The 21,192-nt window shown below is 44.1% G+C and overlaps 1 protein-coding gene across 18 annotated transcripts in view; it reads right to left on the bottom strand.

The window, feature by feature from the left end:
* The window catches only part of LDB2 (LIM domain binding 2), a 451,461-nt gene that overhangs the window by 405,566 nt on the left and 24,703 nt on the right, over positions 1-21,192 (bottom strand). The window contains exon 1 of one of the 18 annotated variants that reach the window (XM_081592610.1): positions 20,415-20,533. The exons of 16 other annotated variants lie outside the window; for them this stretch is intronic. In XM_081592610.1, coding sequence (XP_081448736.1) covers positions 20,415-20,453 — 39 coding nt within the window. In that variant the 5' untranslated portion in view covers positions 20,454-20,533. Of the gene's footprint in view, positions 1-20,414; positions 20,534-21,192 lie in introns of those variants that run through there. One more of the 18 variants, XM_081592522.1, reaches the window with a different exon arrangement.

Below are 21,192 nucleotides of genomic sequence, written 5' to 3'. Positions count from 1 at the left end.
GGTATGTCTCTTTCTGACTTCACTTAGTATGATAATCTCTAGGTCCATCCATGTTGCTACAAATGGCATTATTTCATCTTCTATGGCTGAGTAATATTCCGTTGGTGTGTGTGTGTAGCATATATATAATGTATGTGTGTGTGTGTATATATATATATATATATATATATACACACATAGTCATTCAGTTGCCCAGTCATGTCCAACTCTTTGTGACCCCATGGACTGTGGCACCCCAGGCTTCCCTGTCATTCACTATTTCCCTGAGCATTTGCTCAAACTCATGTCCATTGAGTTGATGATGCCATTCAACCATCGCATCCTCCGTCGCTCCCTTCTCCTCTTTCCTTCAATCTTTCCCAGAATCAGGGTCTTTTCCAGTGAGTTGGCTCTTCGCATCAGGTGGCCAAAGTATCGGAGCTTCAGCATCAGCCCTTCCAATGAATGTTCAGGGTTGATTTCCTTTAGGACTGACTGGCTTGATATATATATATATATATATATACCACAATTCTTATCCATTCATCTGTCAAAGGACATTTAGGTTGCTTCCATATCCTGGCTATTGTAAATAGTGCTGCAATGAACATAAGGCACATATATCTTTTCAAATTATGGTTTTTTCCCCACATATATGCCCAGGAGTAGGACTGCAGCATTATATGGCAATTCTTTTTAGTCATTTGAGGAAACTCTATACTGTTTTTCATAGTGGCTGCAGCAATTTACATTCCCACCAACAGTGTAGAAGGGTTCCCTTTTCTCCATAGCCTTTCCAGCATTTGCCATTTGTAGACTCTGGTGATTTTTTACATTTAAAATGTATACCCTCATGCTTCAGCTACTCCGCCCTTCAGTACCTGTAAAGAAATCCTCACGTCTTTGTGCTGTTTAATACGTGCTAAATACTGCCCTAATCACTTTACACATTTAACCCATTTAATTCTCACAACAGTTCTATAAAGTAAATCCTGTTGGTTTCTTTATTTTCTAGATGAGGAAAATGAGGCCCAGAATAGTTATATAACACCTAACGCTGCACAGCTAATCCATAGATGTTTGCTGCAACATTATTTTGCAGAGCAAAAAACCAGAAATGACCTAAATATTTAGAGACATTAAACAGTATGTCTGTTCTGGTTGGTGTCTCCCCTTAATAGACCTTCCAAAATTGAGTGGTTTTCTCATTTCATTTCTTGGTTTATTCAAATTTTCTGAGTACCTCTGAAGTCCCAAGTTCTCTATAAACATTGTACTGACTGCCAGGCCATGATAATCCCGGTTCTTCTTAATCGGAGGGAAACATTATCTCTGGAATTTATGGAGTTTAATATTTCCTAGCCTAGATTCTATATCCTGGTTGACCAGCAGTTCTTTAAGGATTATGAATGAATGGGTCTTGGGGACCTCCCTGGTGGTCTAGTAGTTGAGACTTTGCCTCCCAATGCAGGGGCTGTAGGTTCAATCTCTGGTCAGGGAGCTAAAATCCCATATGCCTTGTGGCCAAAAAGACCAAATCATAAATCAGAAACAATATGGTAACGTATTCAATACAGACTTTAAGAATGGTCCACATCCCCCAAATCTTAAAAGAATGAATCACTCTCAGGCTCCCTTTTTATTCCTTAGCATCTGTCACCATCTCTATCAACTCCACTGCTACCATTCCTTTTTTGTAATTTTATCAAGCTGCAGATGATTTATAAATTGAAACTGCTACCAGTCTTGCCCAAGCCACAATTATTGCTTTTCTGAGCTGAAAAGTCTCCAGGTTGATGTACCTGAACCTATCTTTTCAGTCGTTAAGTCGTGTTTGACTCTGCGGACCCCGTGAACTACAGCACGCCAGGCTCCTCTGTCCCTTACTATCTCACAGAGTTTGCTCAAATCCTTGTCCATTGAGTCGGTGATGCCATCTAACAATCTAATCCTCTGTGGTCCCATTCTCCTCCTGCCCTCCATCTTTTCCAGCATCAGGGTCTTTTCCAATGAGCTGGCTTTTCGCATCAGGTAGCCAAAGTATTGGAGCCTATCTTACCCGCCTGCAACCCTGTTTCCTCCGCAGAGTCCAGGGTGAGCTTTATACAAAGTTCAATTTAGATCAAAACCTCCACTCAGCAGCTTCCAGCAGCTTGTCACTGGATAGAATTGCAATATCCTCACCAGGGCCTTCAAAGCCCAACTTCCACAACTCATCTCCTATTGAGGTCCTGGCTAACACTGTTTTGGGCACCGAGGGGGCTTGCCATTCCCCTGACAAAGAAATTTCTCCTGTAGAGCCTTTGCACAGGCTGTTCCATCTGCCTAGATGCTCTTCCCCCCAGTGTTGGCAAGGCCCATTCGTCTGTCTCACAGACGTCTCTGCTGCAAAGGTCCCTGCTCATCCTACCTAACCAAGCAGACCACCTCCACCAGCTCCTTCGTCCTCTTTTCCTGTCCTCAGTCCTGCCTTCTTCAAGTCACCTATCAGAACCTAATACGTCTAGTTTTTATGTTTGTTTACAACCTCTCTCTCTTCAGCCCAGTCTAAAATAGTGCATGGGACACGCTGTTCAATACTTACATTGATAGAATGAGCCTCGATATTCTCACTTCTAAAATGGAGATACTACTGTCCCTTACAGGACTGTTATTAATAATAATTACTGTTTATCTCATTATGAAAATATAGCAAGTGATGCCAGGCATGGTGCTAAACAGCCTGCCTGCATTATCTCACATAATCCCAACAACAACTCACCGAGACTGATACCATCATTATCACCCACTTTGCAGATGAGGAAACTGGGGCACAGAGGGCATGAGTCATGTGCCAGGTTCCCAGCTCTGCATGAACCACGGGGGCAACAGTCAAAGGCAGGAAGGAGCTGCCTCCAGAGCTAAAGGGAATGAGGGAAGGCAAGCAGGCTGAGAGCTCGGTGCTCCCTATAAATGCGAGAAACTACTGTCCACGTCACCGCGGGCAACGAGGGCACTGTGCACGATGCTAAAAGCGCCCCGGGGGTGGAGGTGGTCCTCTTCTGGGTGAGCTGAGTCTCAGTGGGTCAGCGTGACTCAGAGGGACCGCTCAGGTGAAAAAAGGGCTTCCCCCCACCGGGGACTTTCTTAAACACAGCCTAGGAAGGGTGTTTGCTGATTTTGTTCTCTGATCAGATAACGATTTGACACTCACTCTTCCATTCTCTGCTGGCACCAGACCCAGTCCATGACTTTTTATCACCCATCGGTTATCTGTGTGGCCTGGAAGGAACTCCGGGTAAGGTACAGGAAAAAGGTGGGGGTATTGTTGGGGCTTCCTGCTGGCCGGCGCACAGGCCTATTGTTGGGTTTATTTTTTTAGACTATCACATCACAATGATTTCGGCAACATCCTTTTTCCATCCTGGACCTGATACAGTATTTATTGAATTCTACAAACTGCGTCAATAGACAATTCTTTCTGTATCATTGCCCACGTTTTTCCTTTTTTGAAACCCATTAAAAGATTTTGCTAATTGCCCTGTGATCAACCAACGCTTCAAACTTGGAATCATAAATTTTTTAACAAAAAGAGGCCTCCAGTAGAGCCTTGCTAAACTACTACATGCTTTTTTTTTTTAACAAAGAAAACAGCATTTCTTGAGATTCCAATGTGTCAGACACTGTGCTATGCATCATCTTATGAAAGTCTTGTCACACCCCGCAACCATGAATATTTCCCATTTTACAGAGGAGGAAACTGAGTTAAGAAAAGAGATGGGATGGTCCACTCACTAAGTCACAGATGTGTCCTGTGATCCCTGGAGGTCTGACTACAGATCTCTATGCTTCAGATAAGAGAAGTGACTTGTCCTTGAAATATTTTAACTTGAGATCAATGGGGTTCTAGGAGTAAGGGCTGCACAGAGCAAGGATCCTATTCTTCCTGTCTACACTGGTTGTATGTGTGGGTGACTCACTCAGGTACCAGAACCAGTTAACCAGAAATGAAACCGAATTTTGAAAGCCATGAGCAGTATGGCAACATTGAAGCTGCCACAATGCTTCATTTCTTTCTTCACCTCCTGATTATTTTGATTTGATTACGGAGTGAGCCTTCACAACCAAATCAGCATCGTGAGAACCGTTCTTTGCATCCTCAATACATTCACATCCCTTTTCCCTACGACTGTCACTTTGGATTCTTGAGCTGGGCAGAATCACAGACTCAGGGACTAAGTATAGAGAATGTACAGAGCTGGGAGGGGCCGTCTGCATTTCATTCAAAATAGGAAATTGAGGTCCAGAGGGGAGGGTGCCTTTTTCTGGGCCACACAGCGACTTGGTGGCAGAGGAATTACTCGAAAAGAGAATCAACCTTTGTTGAAAACCTGCCTGGTGCTAGACACATTGCATAATAAAATAACAATAATCATAGCCATATTAAAAATAATAACAGTGAGTATGTATCAAGTTCTTGGGCTTCCCAGGTGGCACCAGTGGTAAAGAACCCCCCTGACAATGTGGAAGACATAAGAGACGTGGGTTTGATTCTTAGGTGGGGAAGGTCTCCTGGAGGAGAGCATGACCACCCACCCTAGAATTCTTGTGTGGAGAATCCCAAGGACAGAGGAGCCTGGCAGGTCACAGTCCATGGAGTTGCAAAGAGTTGGACACAACTGAAGCAACGGCACACACGCAAGTACATCAAGCTCTTAAAGTGTGTCAAGTACCATGCAAAACGCTTAATGCAAATTTTTTTAAAAAGTTAGTCCTCTCCACCTTGGAGACAAGTATTCCAATTATCCCCACTAGGCAGGTGAGAAAACCTCTGAGAGAGACCACTCAGTCATGAGGATAGGATTCAAAGGCCCAGGCCTGTCTGGCAACACGGCCCTTGCTATACTATAAACATGGGGGAATCCACACGGAATGAAACTCTCCAAAGACCTAACTGAGCCACAAAGGATCTTCTTAACTATGGATTTCTGCTGAGACAAACACTGAGAAAGATAGATGGGTTTGGGGAGCCCAACAAGGAACATTTTCCACCATCCCCACAGGGACCTTCTTTTCCCTGCTCTTTCCTGTAACATCTAAATACGAACGGTGGTGGGTAGGGGGACTTTCTTGATGGCTCAGTGGTTAAGAATCAGAGTTTCCAATGCAGGGGGTCTGGGTTCAATTCCTGGTCAGGGAACTAAGATCCCACATGCCAGGTGACATGGTGAAAAAAAATTTTTTTAATACAAATGGGACTTATTAATTTAAAAAAAAGGAGGGGGCAATGAAAGCCTTTTAACTAAATTTGGAGCCTTGATCATTTAGGCACAAGGAGACCCACTGTTACAAAGAAAACCCTCTCCTATGAGCAGATAGGAGATTCTCTCAGCTCAGAGGATATCTTATCGGATGTGCGTGAGTGCTGAGTCCCTTCAGTCGTGTCCAACTCTGTGCAACACCATGGACTGCAGCCTGCCAGGCTCCTCTGTCCATGGGATTCTCCAAGCAAGAATACAGAGTACATTACCATGCCCTCCTCCAGAGGATCCTCCCAACCCAGGGATCGAACCTGAGTCTCTTATGTCTCCTGCATTGGCAGGCAGGTTCTTTATCTCTAGTGCCACCTAGGAAGCCCATCTATTAGATAGAGACCCCAAAATCTCAATCAAAATGATCCATCTCTGCTCAACCTGAAAGGAAGCAACACCTGCTCATCCCTGTATACAGACGGCTGGTGTGGTGCAGTGGTTTTTAAACACCTACATCCTCATAAACAGGACCTAAAGGCTATCACCCATCAGCTATATGACCTCAGGCAAGTCACCCAATGTCTCTGGTCCCGTTTGTTCTTTGGAAAAGCACACGTGGATTGAACAAAATCATTGGTCCCTTCCATCCAAATGCTCTATGGCTCTTTCACAGAGTATTCTAAAATGAGCTCACCGAAAAGGGCACTGGTTTCACGAGCAGCCTATCCAGTGAGAGACTGTGTAATGCTGAAGCAATATTGGCAGTGATCCCACATCTGTAGACCAAGTCACTCTTGGTGAGTTTATTTCATATCCAGCAATATATTGACCTTGGCAACACGATTGTTCTTTACCACTTGGATGCATATCTTCCCAGTGGAAAAAACTGGATACCCCAGGATATGGTATAACTGAAGCTACAAAAAAATCAGTCTAAAATAATTTTCCAAAAAAAAGCAGGCATTAGTCTTGAAACAAGGGTTTTTAGCTTAAAGGTAATAAGCATGTTAACTAAAAAGAACCACCCACCCCATGCAATCACCTTCATTAGGGTAAGGAGGTTTCTCCCTTACGTGACTACGAGTCTATAAAGAACATACATATTAAAAATAACTGCTGGACCGTTCATAAAATTGCTGGTCCTGCAACTGAATTCTTACTGTTATCTTTTCTCTACAGATAAGGAAACTCAAGCACTGACTCACTAAGTTGACCAAAAGAGAGAAAAAATGTGGAGACTGTGAATCATGGAGACTGTGAAGCGAGTCAACACTCAGCCAACTTTACCCAAATCACCATGAGTCAGAGTCTCTCAGCCTCAGCACTACTGATATTTGGGGCTTGATGCTTCTCTGTTGCAGGCACTGTCTTGTACACAGTCTGATGTTTAGCGGCAGCATCCCTGGTCTCTACCCATTAGATGTCAATAGTTCCCCACTCTAGCTGTGACACTTGCAAGTGTTCTTGGTGAGGCAAACTCGGCCCCCAGTGAAAGCTAGAGCTACAGATATCCAAAGAATTCATGGCGGGTGATGACTCTTCAGCTCCCCCAGGACTGAGGTCAAGCTCAGGCTCCGATGACTTCACTTCTAATTTTCTGGGTACTACTCTCCTTCTACTCACAGGTATTATCACACCGAACCTCTGTTTCAATACTCTCAAGTCTTTTCCTCATAGGTTATAAAATCGCAGACAGCTTTGTGTGGCTTCCAGATGGGACTTCAGTCCCAACTCTGACATTTCTGCCACATGGTACCATCAGACACTTCCCAGGCTCACCATGCAATGCCTCGCCTCCCTTGAACATACCTGTTCCCTCTGCCTACAGTGCTGTTCCTGTCACCCGGACAGAGACAGTGTGAACGCACCCTTCTAAACACATACACCTGCTGTGAATACACATTCTTGAGAATTATACCTGGGAAGCTGCTGTATAACACACGGAGCTCAGCCTGCTGCTCTGTGCTGACCTCAAAAGGGTGGGATGGGGTTGGGGTGGGAGGGAAGCTCAAGATGGAGGGGATGTATGCATACATATGGCGGATTCATGTTGAATCAGAAACTATCACAACACTGTAAAGCAATCATCCTGCAATTTAAAAAAAAATGAATTGAACTGACTCCCTGTTCGGTTGCCACAGCATCAGACTCCATCAAGCTCCCCCACCACCTGAGACCTCAGTTCCCTCGTCTGTAGGCTGGGCACATTGAAGACTTACTTACATGTGTGCTATGAGAAGTAAGGGACTTCAGGCTGCTGCCCCCTCAGTGAAAAGTTCCTTTATCTGGCTGGTCTTACCAATCTTTGAAAATGGCTTGATAAGAAGGGACTCACTGTCTGGACTATACAACCTTCACACGTTTAATATACAGAAGTGGACCTGCAAACCTTCAAGTCTTTTTTTTTGTTGAGAAATTCCATTTTTCCCACTTTGGGTTATAATATTTTTCCTTTAAGTACCTGCAGCTAGGAATACAAGTTCGATTCCAGGGTAACTATAGAAACAACCCTATCTTGTGTGAACCAAAGAGCCTCCAGCTCTGGCCCTGGGTGAGTTCTCTCCGAACAGTGCTATCTGCAACCCACACTCTTTGCCACCAACGGGAGTTTTTTCAAGAGGCTTCCCGTTTCCCACGGGAATATAAGGAAATTGGAATTATTAAAGCAAACGATAACAGGAGAGGCAGGAACAATGCCCCAGTCCTCCGCCCCCAAGTCCAGCAAACTCGAAGTTCTTTGTGTTAACACTCAGAAGGATGCCAGGCCCAGCAGAGGTTGGTGACCAGCAAAAGGAAGAGGGTACGCAGGGTCACAGGCAGCTGAGCTGAGGGGCCGTTCACCCCCAGCCCTTCCCAGGCAGCCTGCACGCTTCCAGCCACAGAGGGCACCGGCCCTGGCCGGCCAAGGACAGCGCGGGGGGAGGAAAAAACCTTGGCTTTGCTTCATTTGTTAAGTGAACAGATGCCTTCAGAGTATTGATGTACGGACCAACGATTCCAACATGCAGCGTGCTGAGAGCTTACATGCTTAAAGGGCAAGAGTTACGAATCAACAAGTTATTAATTTAACTCCTCTTTGAAAAGGTGCCAGAGGTAGAGCGGGAAGGACCCAGGGAGTGCGTGTCATGTTTACTCCTGTGTAACTTCAGCCCCTACTTTCTTAGCCGGTGGATCTGAAACATCAGGGCATTATGAAAGCGCAGGCTCAGCGGCTTATTAGCATGCAGATCCCCTGGTCCCCTGCTCAGTTGTTCTGTCTCGTGAGCTTTTAGTTTGGGCCAGAGAAGCTTTATTCTTCCTGATCACCCACCACATCTGGTGACATGACCGTGTTGTGCCCCACAGTGCGGGTAATGGAAGTGACGTGTCCCGCTCCAGCCCGGGCTCTCACACCCCTGGCACCATCTGCACACGTGGTTGTTGGCTGGTTGGATGCAGAGGACCCAAGGGAAGCCTTGGGCAGGGGAGGCAGTAGAGCTGCTCAAAGAGGAGGTCCTGGAACCAAGTGGCTCAGATTCCCATCCCTCCTCCCGCCAGCCACGGAGACTGTCACAGGAGTGAGAGAGAGGGGAAGAGAGGTTAAAAAAATTTTCTTTTTTTTAATGAAGGCACCGAATTCTGAAGTTTTTCTTACAGTAGCTAGTCAAACCTGATGAACCTACACTACTCTTTTCTATTCTACATTTTTTTAAAAATTACTTGTTTTTATTTATTTATTTGGATGCACCAAGGCTTAGTTGCGGCATGCAAGAACTTTAGTTGTGGCATGCAGGATCTAATTCCCCGACCAGGGATTGAACCCAGGCCCCCTGCATTGAGAGCACAGAATCTTAGCCACACTAGGGAAGTCCTTATTCTACAGTTTTATTAGATTTTCATTCTAAAGATCCGAGTCACATGTTTTAAGGGCAAAACTGGTAAACAAACCCAGAAGAAAGTCAAGGAGTGACTCATCACATTAAAATCCAATCCCACCCTCAGATATGAGAATGGAAACTCCTTCAAATATAACAGGTCTCTTGGACTTTCACTGCACATCCAAGATTATGCCTTAAACCTCTACTCACGTTGGAGCCAAACTAATACAGCAAATATTAGACTCAAGCAAAACATAAGGACTAAAGACTAAGGTAGGTAATTATGCAGGGAGGATTAAAGGCCCCTCTCAGGCAACACAAAGAACACAGGAATACAAAGAAATCTGCCACAAAGACAGAAACTGGGGAACCATAACCATCTCTTTAAAAATGGCCCATGCCTATGGGACTTCCTGGTGGTCCAGTGGTTAAGATTCTGCCTTCCAATGCAGGGGGTGTGGGTTCAATCCCTGACCAGGGAGCTAAGATCCAACACCAAAAAACCAAAACAGAAACAATATTGTAACAAATTCAATAAAGACTAAAAATAGTTCACATAAAAAAAAAAAATCTTAAAAAAAATAAAAATGGTCCATGCCTTGAGTTCACTTGGTCATCTTGAGACCCCTTTGCCTTCCCTACTGCCTCCCACACCCCGCCCTGAACAGTATTTAGAAACTGCTGCTGCCAGCCCTGTTGCAAGAGTTCCACACAGCGACTGCGTTGATTATGCTGATGTTTAGGGACCCGGGACTGGCCTGGCAGTGTCCTCAGCTCCACGTGCCCTGCTGGACGCGTGGCCGGGGAGTCTCCACCACCAACCCCCAAGGTGGTAAAGAGACTGCAGCCTCCAAGAGAAGGGCTGTTCCCATCTAGTATATGTGTCCTCCTCACCCATCAAACCAGTCAATTCTAAAGGAAATCAACCCTGAATATTCACTGGAAGGACTGAAGCTGACGCTCCAATACTTTGGCCACCTGATGCGAAGAACTGACTCATTGGAAAAGACCCTGATGCTGGGAAAGATTGAAGGCAGGAGGAGAAGGGGACAACAGAGGATGAGATGTTTGGATGGCATCACCGACTCAATGGACGTGAGTGTGAGTAAACTCTAGGCGATGGTGAAGGACAGGGAAACCTGGCGTGTTGCAGTCCATTGGGTGGCAAAGGGTCGGACACAATTTAGCAACTGAACAACAACTGTGAAACTAAGACTTCAGATGGAGGAAGAATACCTCCAACTCCCCTCTTCCCCATTGGCCCAAGTCAGCCTCACACCAGAAAAGCAGTTGACTAAGGACTCTCGCGTCAGCATTCCACCACGTGGCAGTCTCCAGTCACACTGGAGGTGATCCAATTTGACTTTGGAAAAGGGAAGGGCTGGGGCATGCATCCCAGAGAGCTGAAGGATGGAATCTTCCACTGACGCTTCCAGCCACACTGGCCTTCTCACTGTTCCCCCCCCCGACACTCCAGACTCATCCCCACCTTTGTGCTGGCTGCTCTCTGCCTGGAGTATTCTTCCCCTAGACCTTCCCGGGGTCCAGGCCTCTGCTTCCTGCAGGTGGCCTCTGCTCAGAGACTTCCCCTGTTCACCTTTCCCAAGTCAGCTGCCCCACCCCAGTCTCTCCAACCACGCGTCCCATTTTATTTTCCTCCAAAGGCGTTATCACCACATGGAAGTATGATAATTGTTGTTCTAGCCAAACAGGATATCTACCAGGGACCGGGTGATAAGAGCTGCAGAGAAAGGAAGGTGACTGTGCAGAATTTTTTATTTTTTTTTCTAAGTGCCATTTAAAAACAATCAAAAAACCCAATCAATAAACAAAAAAGCATCAATATGGAAAATACACTTGAAGCAAGGTTAATGAAAACATAGATTACAAAGTAGAACAGTTTACTATGACACAAGGATTGGGTTACAATAGGCCAATATGAAACTTTTAGGGGATATAATGATAAGTGATAGCTCTCTTTCACTTTTCAAAATTCTGTGCACTACTTTGTATTATTTTATCAAGCTTAAGAGTACATTTGAAAATAAAATAAATACATAAGAATATAAATCAATTAAATCTAATAAATGAAGATCATTGCAACATTTGGAGAGGCCATAGAGGTTGTCTAGTCTAATACCCTGATTTGCAGATGAAGAAACTGAGCTTCAAAGGGAAGTGAATTGCTCAAGGTCATACTCAAGGTTAGTCAACGACGAAACAGAATTAAACGCAGAACTTGGACTCTAGGCCCAATGCCTTCTTCACTGCACTATGTTTCATAGTCACAGTTTCAAAGGAGTCTTTTAAGAAGGAACAAATCCTTCATCAGAGGATGAAGACCAACATTGTCATAAGCATGCGGAGTGTAACACAGAAGCATTTCTTGTTCACATGGATCACTGCCTGCCCAAGACCTTCCACCTCCATGCTTGTCTTTAGCCTGGTCCCTTCACCTCTTTGAAGTCCTGCTTCCTCTCATGGGACGACAGTGGTCATGATGGTGATGATAAGGACAAGGATAAAGAAGAGGATGATGATGCTGATGATGATGTTATGGGTGATACTGATGTTGATAATAACTGGTACCACCGTTGGTCGGGCACCATGCTCCGTGCCTCATTGCTTCATTTAATTCTTAACCACACTATGACGTGGGCATAGTTATCATTATATTATTATTGTTGTTGTTGTTATTGTTATACTTTCATTAGGTAAGGAAGCTGAGGCCTGGAGAGGTTAATTAACTTTCCCAAAGACACTCATAAGTATTAATATGATCTTAACTGGAAATTAATCTCAAGCAAGCCAGCTCCAAAGATAGAATTCCAGTACACAGATGGCAAAAATCCTAAAAAAGTTTGGGGAAAGGTGGATCATGCTCTGCTGATCCCTCTGAAATGGAGGTGCTGGTACTGACCAAGCTTCTTCAGAGAGGGGGGATGCTGCAGGCTTCATGTTGTATCCCCTCAAAACCCGTGTGTTGAAATCTTCACCGCACAATGTGGTGGTATTTGGAGATGGAGACTTTGGGAAGGTGATTAGGTCAAGAGGGTGGAGCTCCCGCAATAGGATTAGTGACCTCACTGGCTTCTCTTGTAGCTCAGTCGGTAAAGAATCGGCCTGCAATGCAGGAGACCTGGGTTTGATTCCTGGGTCAAGAAGATCCCTGGAGAAGGAAGTGGCAATTCGCTCCAGTATTCTTGCCTGGAGAATCCCCGTGGGCAGAGGAGTCTGACGAGCTATAGTCCGTGAGGTCGCAAGAGTCAGACACGACTTAGCAACTAAGCCACCACCACCACCTCACTGGAAGAAGGAGATCAAACTAGAGCCTGCTCTATCAGTTGTGTGAAGCTACAACAAGAAGGCAGCTAACCACAGTCAGGAAGAGTGTCTCATCAGACACCAGGCCTGCCAGTGTCTTGATGCTGGACCACCCAGACTCCAGATCTGTGAAAAATAAATATGTTGCTGAAGTCACACACTCTGTAGTATTTTTGTCATAGAAGCCCAAACTATAAAGAGAAAGCAAAATCTTAGGTATGATGGGCCTTCTAAAACTATCATGGGGGACTTCCCTGGTGATCCAGTGGTTAAGAATTCACCTTCCAGTGCAGGAGACTCTGGTTCAATCCCTGGACAGGGAACTAAGATTCCACATGCCTTGGGACAATTATGCCCGTGTGCCACAAGAAAAGATCCCTCACGCTGCAACTAAGTTCCGACACAGCCAAAAGAATAAATATTTTGAAAAATAAAACAACCATGTTACATGAACACTATGTAACAGTATAAATCCTCCTAATTCTAACAAAGGCCTGATAAGGTAGCTATTGTCATTGTGAATGTGTGCTAAGTCACTTCAGCTGTCTCCAACCCTTTGCGACTTAGGGACTATAGCCCACCAGGCTTCTCTGCCATGGGACTCTCCAGGCAAAAATACTGGAGCAGGTGGCCATGCCCTCCTCCAGGGGATCTTCTCAACCCAGGGATAGAATCCACATCTCTTATGTCTCCTGCTTTGATAGATGGGTTCTTTACCACTAGCACCACCTGGGAAGCCCATTGTCATTATCACTTTGCATCTCAAACGAAGAAAGAGACTCATCGACTGTTGGGTAACCTGACCATGGGATGGTTGACCGGAAATCCAAAGGCAGACAGTCTGGTCCTAGGGCTGAATCTTAACCACTACACTGTGAGTGTCTCTATTAATATCACATCATTCTTACTGGGGCCAGAAGTTCCTAAGTCACAAGGGTACAGACCAAATACTTCATCCCTTGAGTCTGGAGCTTGTCATAACTGATACACAGGCATTCACTTCCCCAGTGATACCTTTGATCACCTTCCATCTTAGCAACCTGAAGAACACACAGCTCTTTGGTTCCAAATATATTAGTGGTCTGCAAGATTAATGTGGAGATTCTAGAACAGCACTCAGGAAGTTCTTTGAGTCTGTTTCCCTACCTGCAACCTTTTCTCAACCATACATCTCAGTCCTTAGGGACCTGTCCATTCAGTCAGTGACAGGAGCTGATGTGAGCGGGAATGCCAACCAGCAGCAACACTGGAAATGAGTGGGGCTGCTCCCCCTCATCCCTAGATGCTTAACAGAAAAAAGCAAGTCACTGGATTTCTCACAAGACAGCTGTTGGGGCAGGCCCGTAGATTGAGAGGACAGTAGGAGATGCAGAAGATGCAGTGGATTCAAGGTGTTGAGAAAATGAACCATGCCCATATCCATATGAAGGGCATGCTGAGAAAGACCAGGTGGCTCCACACAGACAGGCATCGAGCATTCACCATAAGAAAAGGACTGGGAGTCTCACAACCAGATTCAGAGATAGTCAGAATTAGAAGGAAGCCTGAATGTCACATTAGTCCAACTTTCTAATCTTGGGTAAGAAAAGTGACCTAGGAGATGAGCGGCTCCTGCAAAATCACATAGTTGGTTGGGGGCTTGGCACCTTTGTGAAGGATGGTGTGTGCCCCTGTAGGTGGCCACACACAAGGGCAGGGTTCTCAGGGGGTCACTACTTCTTGTTGTTGTTGCTGTTCAGTCGCCAAGTCGTGTCCGACTCTCTGTGACCTCATGGACTGCAGCACACCAGGCTTCCCTGTCCTTCACCATCTCCCAGAGTTTGTCCAAGTTCATGTCCACTGAATCGTGATGCCATCGAAACATCTCATTCTCTGTTGCCCTCATCTCCTACTTTCAATCCTTCCCAGCATCAGGGTCTTTTCCAATGAGTCTGTTCTTTGCATCAGATGGCCCAAGTATTGGAGCTTCAACTTCATCTTCAGTTCTTCCAATGAGTATTCAGGGTTGATTTCCTTTAGGATTGACTGGTTTGATCTCCTTGCTGTCCAAGGAACTCTCAAGAGTCTTCTCCAGCACCGCAGTTTGAAGGCATCAATTCTCCGGTGCTCTGCCTTCTTCATGGTCCAACTCTCACATCTGTGGGTCACTCCTGCTCTCCATAAAATGACTCCTCCACCAGGCACAAAGACCCCTACTGTTCTGGCCACACTACCTCTGCCGCTCACCTCCCTCCTCGTGTCCACTTTGTATCCACGACCCTGACCCCCCGGGTTTCCCGCCTGAGGGCCTTCCCACACCCACTTTCCCGGGCTTCACCCCAGTGTTCACACGCGTCCCTCTGCAGTGGGCTGAAGGCAGCACAGACCAGTGCTCTTGGTGCTGCATCTTCAGGAATTTTGTGAAAAAGTCGTTCATTTCCAGTTAAATAAGTTATATAAAAAATGACTGTACTGAATCCTCTCAACTTCCACATTATTTCTTTCCATGTTGCTGTTACTGAGCTTTGGGGATTAGTCATGTCTACTGTTCCTACATGATGGATCCCCCCCCATCACGCGGGCAGGTCTTCCCAACACCACATTTAATGACTGCACATTGGTAACTTTAAATTGGCCACAGTGGGAATATTTACACCACAGAAATCAGTCAGTGCTATAAATCAGGACTTGATTTTTTTTTTGCTTTGTTGATCGATAAATCACTGACAGTACAGATTGAGCATGCGATTCTTGTTGGTAGCCATTACACTGGGAATAGCACATTTGAGGAAATATCCTTCCAGAATTTAAAACCCCCTCTTCCCTAGTGGCTCAGCTGGTAAAGATCCTGCCTGCAATGTGGGAGACCTGGGTTCAATCCCTGTGTTGGGAAGAGCCCCTGGAGAAAGGAAAGGCTACCCACTCCAGTATTCTGGCCTGGAGAATTCCATGGACTGTATAGTCCATGGGGTCACAAACAGTCAGACACGACTGAGTGACTTTCACCCACTCTTATTCAGAAGAGAAGTAACTCATGCCATTGAGGAAAGAGAAATTCAGATATTCATCTCTGTTGTTTCACTTTCTTCTTATTCATTAGTGTGAAACAAAGTATCAGTCAACTTTCATATCAACACCACTCTTGTCAATTAAAATTATAGTTTGGCTATGAATACAAGAGTTCAGCACAAAACAATGAAAGCATTTGGGAGAATTAATTGGTTCTATGGAATCTATGACAAAGAGCATTATATATTTTATTATTATTCATAAACTGGGAACTATAAATATTTCTGTCAGTTAAATTTATAATAAACGTATGTATGTATACATGTGCTTCCTTACTTTCCTTTTTTTTTTTTTTAGAAAACTAGTCATTGGAAACAAACTAAATGTCCATCAGCAGTGGAGTGGATAAAGATGTGGTACATATGTACAATGGAATATTACTCAGCCATAAAAAGAAATGAAGTTGGGTCATTTGTAGAGATGTAGATAGACCTAGAGACTGTTATACAGAGTGAAGTAAGTCAGAAAGAGAAAAGCAAACAACATATATTAAAGCATATCTGAAAAAACTGGTATAGATGATCTTATTCACAAAGCAGAAATAAAGACACAGACGTAGAGAACAAGCATATGGACACCAAGGGGAAAAAGCGGGGGACGAATCGGGAGATGGGGGTTGACATACACACACCACTATGTATGTATAAATAACTAATGAGAACCTACGGTTTAGCACAGAGCTCAGTGCGCTGCAGTGACCTAAATGGGAAGGACATCCAAAAAAGGGGATATTTGTAGCTGGTTCACTTTTATATAGAGCAGAAACTAACACAATGTTGGAAAGCAACTATATGTCAATAAGTTTTTTTAAAAGAAGAAAACCGGTCATTAAACCGTAACCCACATACCACGGCTGTCACTCCTACACTTTCTCTGGGTCCTCCCAAATGCTATCTTCTAGAAGAGGTCTTCACTGATCACATTAGTTGTACCCACCACAGCCATCCCCAGGGGCTCCACATTGTCTCCATAGTATTTTATTACTACTTACTACTGTATCATGCATGGGTCTGTTTACTTGCTTGCCATCTGGTTTTCCCACTGAACTGTGAGTTATAAAACAACAAACAAACCACACTTTGTTCTGTGGATATTGCTTCTTTCCCCCCACTGGTGGTGGTTTAGTCGCTCAGTCTTGCCCAACTTTTGTGACTCCATGGACTATAGCCTGCCGGGCTCCTCCGTCCATGGGGGTTCTCCTGGCAAGAATACTGGAGTGGGTTGCCATGTCCTTCTCCAGGGGATCTTCCTGAACCAGGAATTGAACCCGAGTCTCCTGCATTGCAGGCAGATTCTTTCACCTCCCACCCCATGTACTGAGAATAGATATCTGGTATACAGCAGGCACTTAACCAATATTTTTGAAAAAATAAATGAGTTCAAAAGGTCTTCTCAGATTCTTAAGTAAATTCATGGCATCGTTGGTTACAAGTAAATGTAGCTAGGGCTTCCCAGATGGCACCATGGTTAAGAATCCACCTGTCAAAAAAAAAAAAAAGGATCCACCTGCCAATGCAGGAGATGCAAGAGACACAGGTTTGATCCCTGGGTGGGGAAGACCTCCTGGAGAAGGAAATGGCAACCCACTCCAGTGTTCTTGCTTGGAAAATTCTATGGACAGAGCAGCCTGGCAGGCTCAGACCATGGGGTCGCAAAACAGTCAGACAAGACTGAGCAACTGAGCACACACACAGATGCGGATAGCACTCCAGACCCCTCTCATAGGGCTACAGCCAAGAGGAACATTTGGAAGTAGAATGGAAATCAGTATAAGGAAAGAAAAAGATTTTACAGCTTCTGATCACCGCTGTGCAACTAGCCTCTGTTACTTTACCGTCAGTATTGTTCAGCAAAAGATGACACAATCTACACATATGTTTCTTATGACTTCTATAAACAAAGCAATGGAAAGCAGACGACCCATCGTATTCAAACCAAACTTGCCCAGATCACCTGTGGGGTTACTTGCCACATTCTAAGTGTTCCACAAACAACCCAGTGGCCAAGGAAGGCAATCAGGTCAGCGAGATGCTTGCTCACTGTTTAGGGAGAGTCAAATGAGTCAAGAGGTACGTTGGTAAAAATGCCGTGAAGGAGATTGACACACGTGCCGATAGGGTGCCTGAACAAGAGCCCTCTGGGGACGTTTAGCCCAACAATGAGAAACACGTAGAGGCGTGGGCTGATCCAACTCCCAGCATTTGGAGAGTGGAGGACTGTCTTACAAAAGACTGAACCTGGTCTCTACAAGCTTAGTAAATGACTTACGATTGAAAGTGCCTAAGACTTCAGTTTAATCTTTTCTATTCCTCTCAACCCTTGGAACCTCAGACAATAGGTTGAATTGCCTCAAAAAGAGGTGGGCTGCTCCACGTGGAAAGTGCGAGAGCAGAGGACCAGGATGGAGGAAGGATGATGGAAAAGGGAATCTGACATGCAGCCCGTGGTTAACCTTGGTGATGTCAACAGTCTCTATTCACCGGGAGACCTTGTGACAAAACCCTGTCTTTGTTCTGCTTTCAATACTTTACCTCATGCCTTAAAAAGATAAACAAAAACCAGATTGTTTTAGTTCTAAAAAAGTTTTCTAAAAAAAGAATTAAAAATAAAATAAGCAAATGAAAAGATAGTTTAATATTATTTTATATCATATTTTTTAGTCTATGTTTAGTCTTTAAACTTAATATTTTGGGAAAACAGCAGTGGTGGCAGGAAGGTAATTTTAAGTGATTTTATTGAGGTATAACCGACAAGCCATAAAAATGCACATGTTTTCATTTTTAGTATATTTACCAAGTTGGACATTCACCCTCATAACCATTTCCAGCTTGCTTCCCTTCCGCCCATGGCAGGGACTCCTGTTCCCACCCCATCCCACCCACATAATCATATAATACATGGTCTTTGCTGACAGACTTATTCAGCATAATATTTTTGAGGTTCTTCCTTGCCATAGTATATATTAGATTTATTAGATTCCATTCCTTTTTATGGCTTCAAAATATTCCATTGTATGAATATATCACATTTCATTTATCCATTCACCAGTTCCCAGACATTTGGGTTATTTATGTTTTTTGAGTCTTACAAACAATGATAGCATCATTTTAAAATTTCTCCAACTCCCCACATAAACCAGAGTCGGGCAATACCAAAAACCCATGGAAAACACAACAAAATTAAATAACAAGACCAAAAGCGCTTTGGTTATGTATCATGGTAAAGCATAGGTTGGAGAATATGAAGGTCTCAAAGTCCAATTTTATATCCTATTTAATGAAAAAATGTTTAGAATATATTTAAAGCTGTAAAAGCAGGTTGCAAAGTAATGCTTGCAGTAAAATCCCAAATATTTCTATCTCTGTATATAATCACATTAATTCTAGGGTGCTCACTTTTTTCTAGTATCAATGGCCCTGGGCTCTGAAGTCTCAATGCGTGTTTTAGAATAAGATTTTAATTTATTATTTCTGTCAAGCCATCACTGTCATTGTACATGTGCCAATATCAAAAACAGAAGCATCAGGATTTTCAGGTTGGGTGTGAATGACTTGAAAGAAACTGAAAGACAAAAAGGATCACTTTTGAACCTTTCAGAATCAAATGGTTCAAGATCAGAATCAGGGAGATTGTGCATCCAGTAAGGTAAGCTAGGTTTCTGAACACTGAATTCAAAATTAGGCAAGCTCTGTGTCACTGGAAGGACTGATGCTGAAGCTGAAGCTCCAATACTTTGGCCACTTGATGGAAAGAGCTGACTCACTGGAAGACTTGATGCTAGGAAAGACTGAAGACAGGAGGAGAAAGGAGACGACAAAGGATGAGATGGTTGGATGGCATCACCGACTTAATGGACCTGAGTTTGAGCATACTCCAGGTGATAGCAAAGAACAGGGAAGTCTGGCATGCTGCACTCCATGGGGTCTCAAAATGTCACACACAACTTAGTGACTAAACAATAATGACAATATAATGCAAAGTCTGCTCAGAGGTCAGCACCAATGGGTTTTTTTAAAACAGGTTATTTTGAAGTGTACTGTCTCACCAACGTTCCTGATGGCCCAGAGACGATTCAACATGGAAACCCATGGACAGCTATGAGTCAAAGAACAAAATGCCAGACTCTGAATATGAACAGTCTTAGGAACATCTAACCAATGATTTCATTTATATTCCTGTTTATGTACGCACGAGTGAGGCTGGATTTAACAAGGCAAAATCTGAAAGAGCTTTTCAATAAGCATATAATAAAAGTTCTATGTGATAAGAAAAGGTGACATGAACTCCAAGACACAGGCAGGTAGAATAGACCACGGGCGGCCTCAGGACATTTGCGTTTTCAGAATCAGGGCAAGGAGAAGCAGAAGGAAGCCAGGATTCATCTGATGGCCCAGAAAATGTGCCCCCAGAATACCCAACAGGTATTCACTGGAAAGTGAGGCAGACTCGTTTGAAAATACCCACTGGAAATGATAGGGAAAACACCAGAACACTGAAAGCAAAAATGTCTATTAACACTATGGAAGGAAGAGGGTTGTGACTAAAAGTCAGGGTTTCCGGGCTGGTGGGCAAAATTCTGACCTTCTAGCCAGATAATCTCATTTTAACACCTTATGCTTTACAAAATTAACGGACTGATTTTAAAAGAAATTTTAGAAATTACCATGGTTACTTGATAAAAAACAGATTCTGTGCCCTCCTCCAGATCTACTATATCAAAGAATTGGAAATCAAAGCTGAGAAATACTAAAGACTGTGCAAGTTTATGGAGGAAAATCTTATGATTAATTTTACTTTAAGTTATTTTTGAAAACTGACTGCATTTTAGAGTGAATCAGATGTTTAGTCAGTACCAATATCTCTTCAAATTTTATAAAAGAAAATTTTGTTCAATAAGTGTCCCCATCTAGAACCACCTCCTAACCTAGACTGAGATGGAGGAGGCCTGTGTTCTTGGTCGTGACTCAGAACTCACCACCATAAGGACCAGGGAGGCTTCAGAGAGGGGAGACATCCTGCCATGTAAGCCCACTGCCCAGGACAGGCCATCTCCAGGGAAGACAGTCAAAGGCAGAGTTTAGCTTTTGGAGTGATGCTTCCTTATGAAAGCAGCTCACACTGTAGCCACGCCCTCATACACATAAAGAGCTCTTTGTTGTGTTCCATCACTAAGTCATGTCCAACTCTTTGTGACCCCATGAAGTGCAGCATGCCAGGCTTCCCTGTCCTTCACTATCTCTCTGAGTTTCAAACTCACATCCAGTGAGTTGGTGATGCTATGTAACCATCTCATCCTCTGCCTCTCCCTTCTCCTTTTGCCTTCCATCTTTCCCAGCAACAGGGTCTTTTCCAATGAGTTGGCTCCTCACATCAGGTGGCCAAAGTATTGGAGCTTCAGCTTCAGCATCAGTCCTTCCAATGAATATTCAGGGTTGATTTCCTTTAGGATAGACTGGTTTGACTTCCTTGCTGTCCAAGGGACTCTCAAGAGTCTTCTCCAACACCACCGTTTTCAAAAGCATCAATTCTTCGGTGCTCAGCCTTCTTTAAGGTTCAGCTCTCACATCCATACATGACTACAAGTCCCCGAAACACCTCACATCCTCCTCTCATTCCAATTTGAGACACTGAGAACACTTAGTGGTAGATAAGGGCTACATTATAGGAGGACAACGCAGTTCAGTGAGGGAGGCCAGATGCACAGAAGTAGTGGGCTGGGGCTATGATCCACCCTCCTAATGGGCCTTTCCACA

This window comes from Giraffa tippelskirchi, chromosome 1, assembly GCF_054371585.1.
Source record: "Giraffa tippelskirchi isolate mGirTip1 chromosome 1, T2T-mGirTip1v1.2.pri, whole genome shotgun sequence".
NCBI classification, from domain to species: domain Eukaryota; kingdom Metazoa; phylum Chordata; class Mammalia; order Artiodactyla; family Giraffidae; genus Giraffa; species Giraffa tippelskirchi.
Note: the sequence above shows the minus strand (reverse complement) of the source record. Positions and strands in the feature narration are given on the sequence as shown.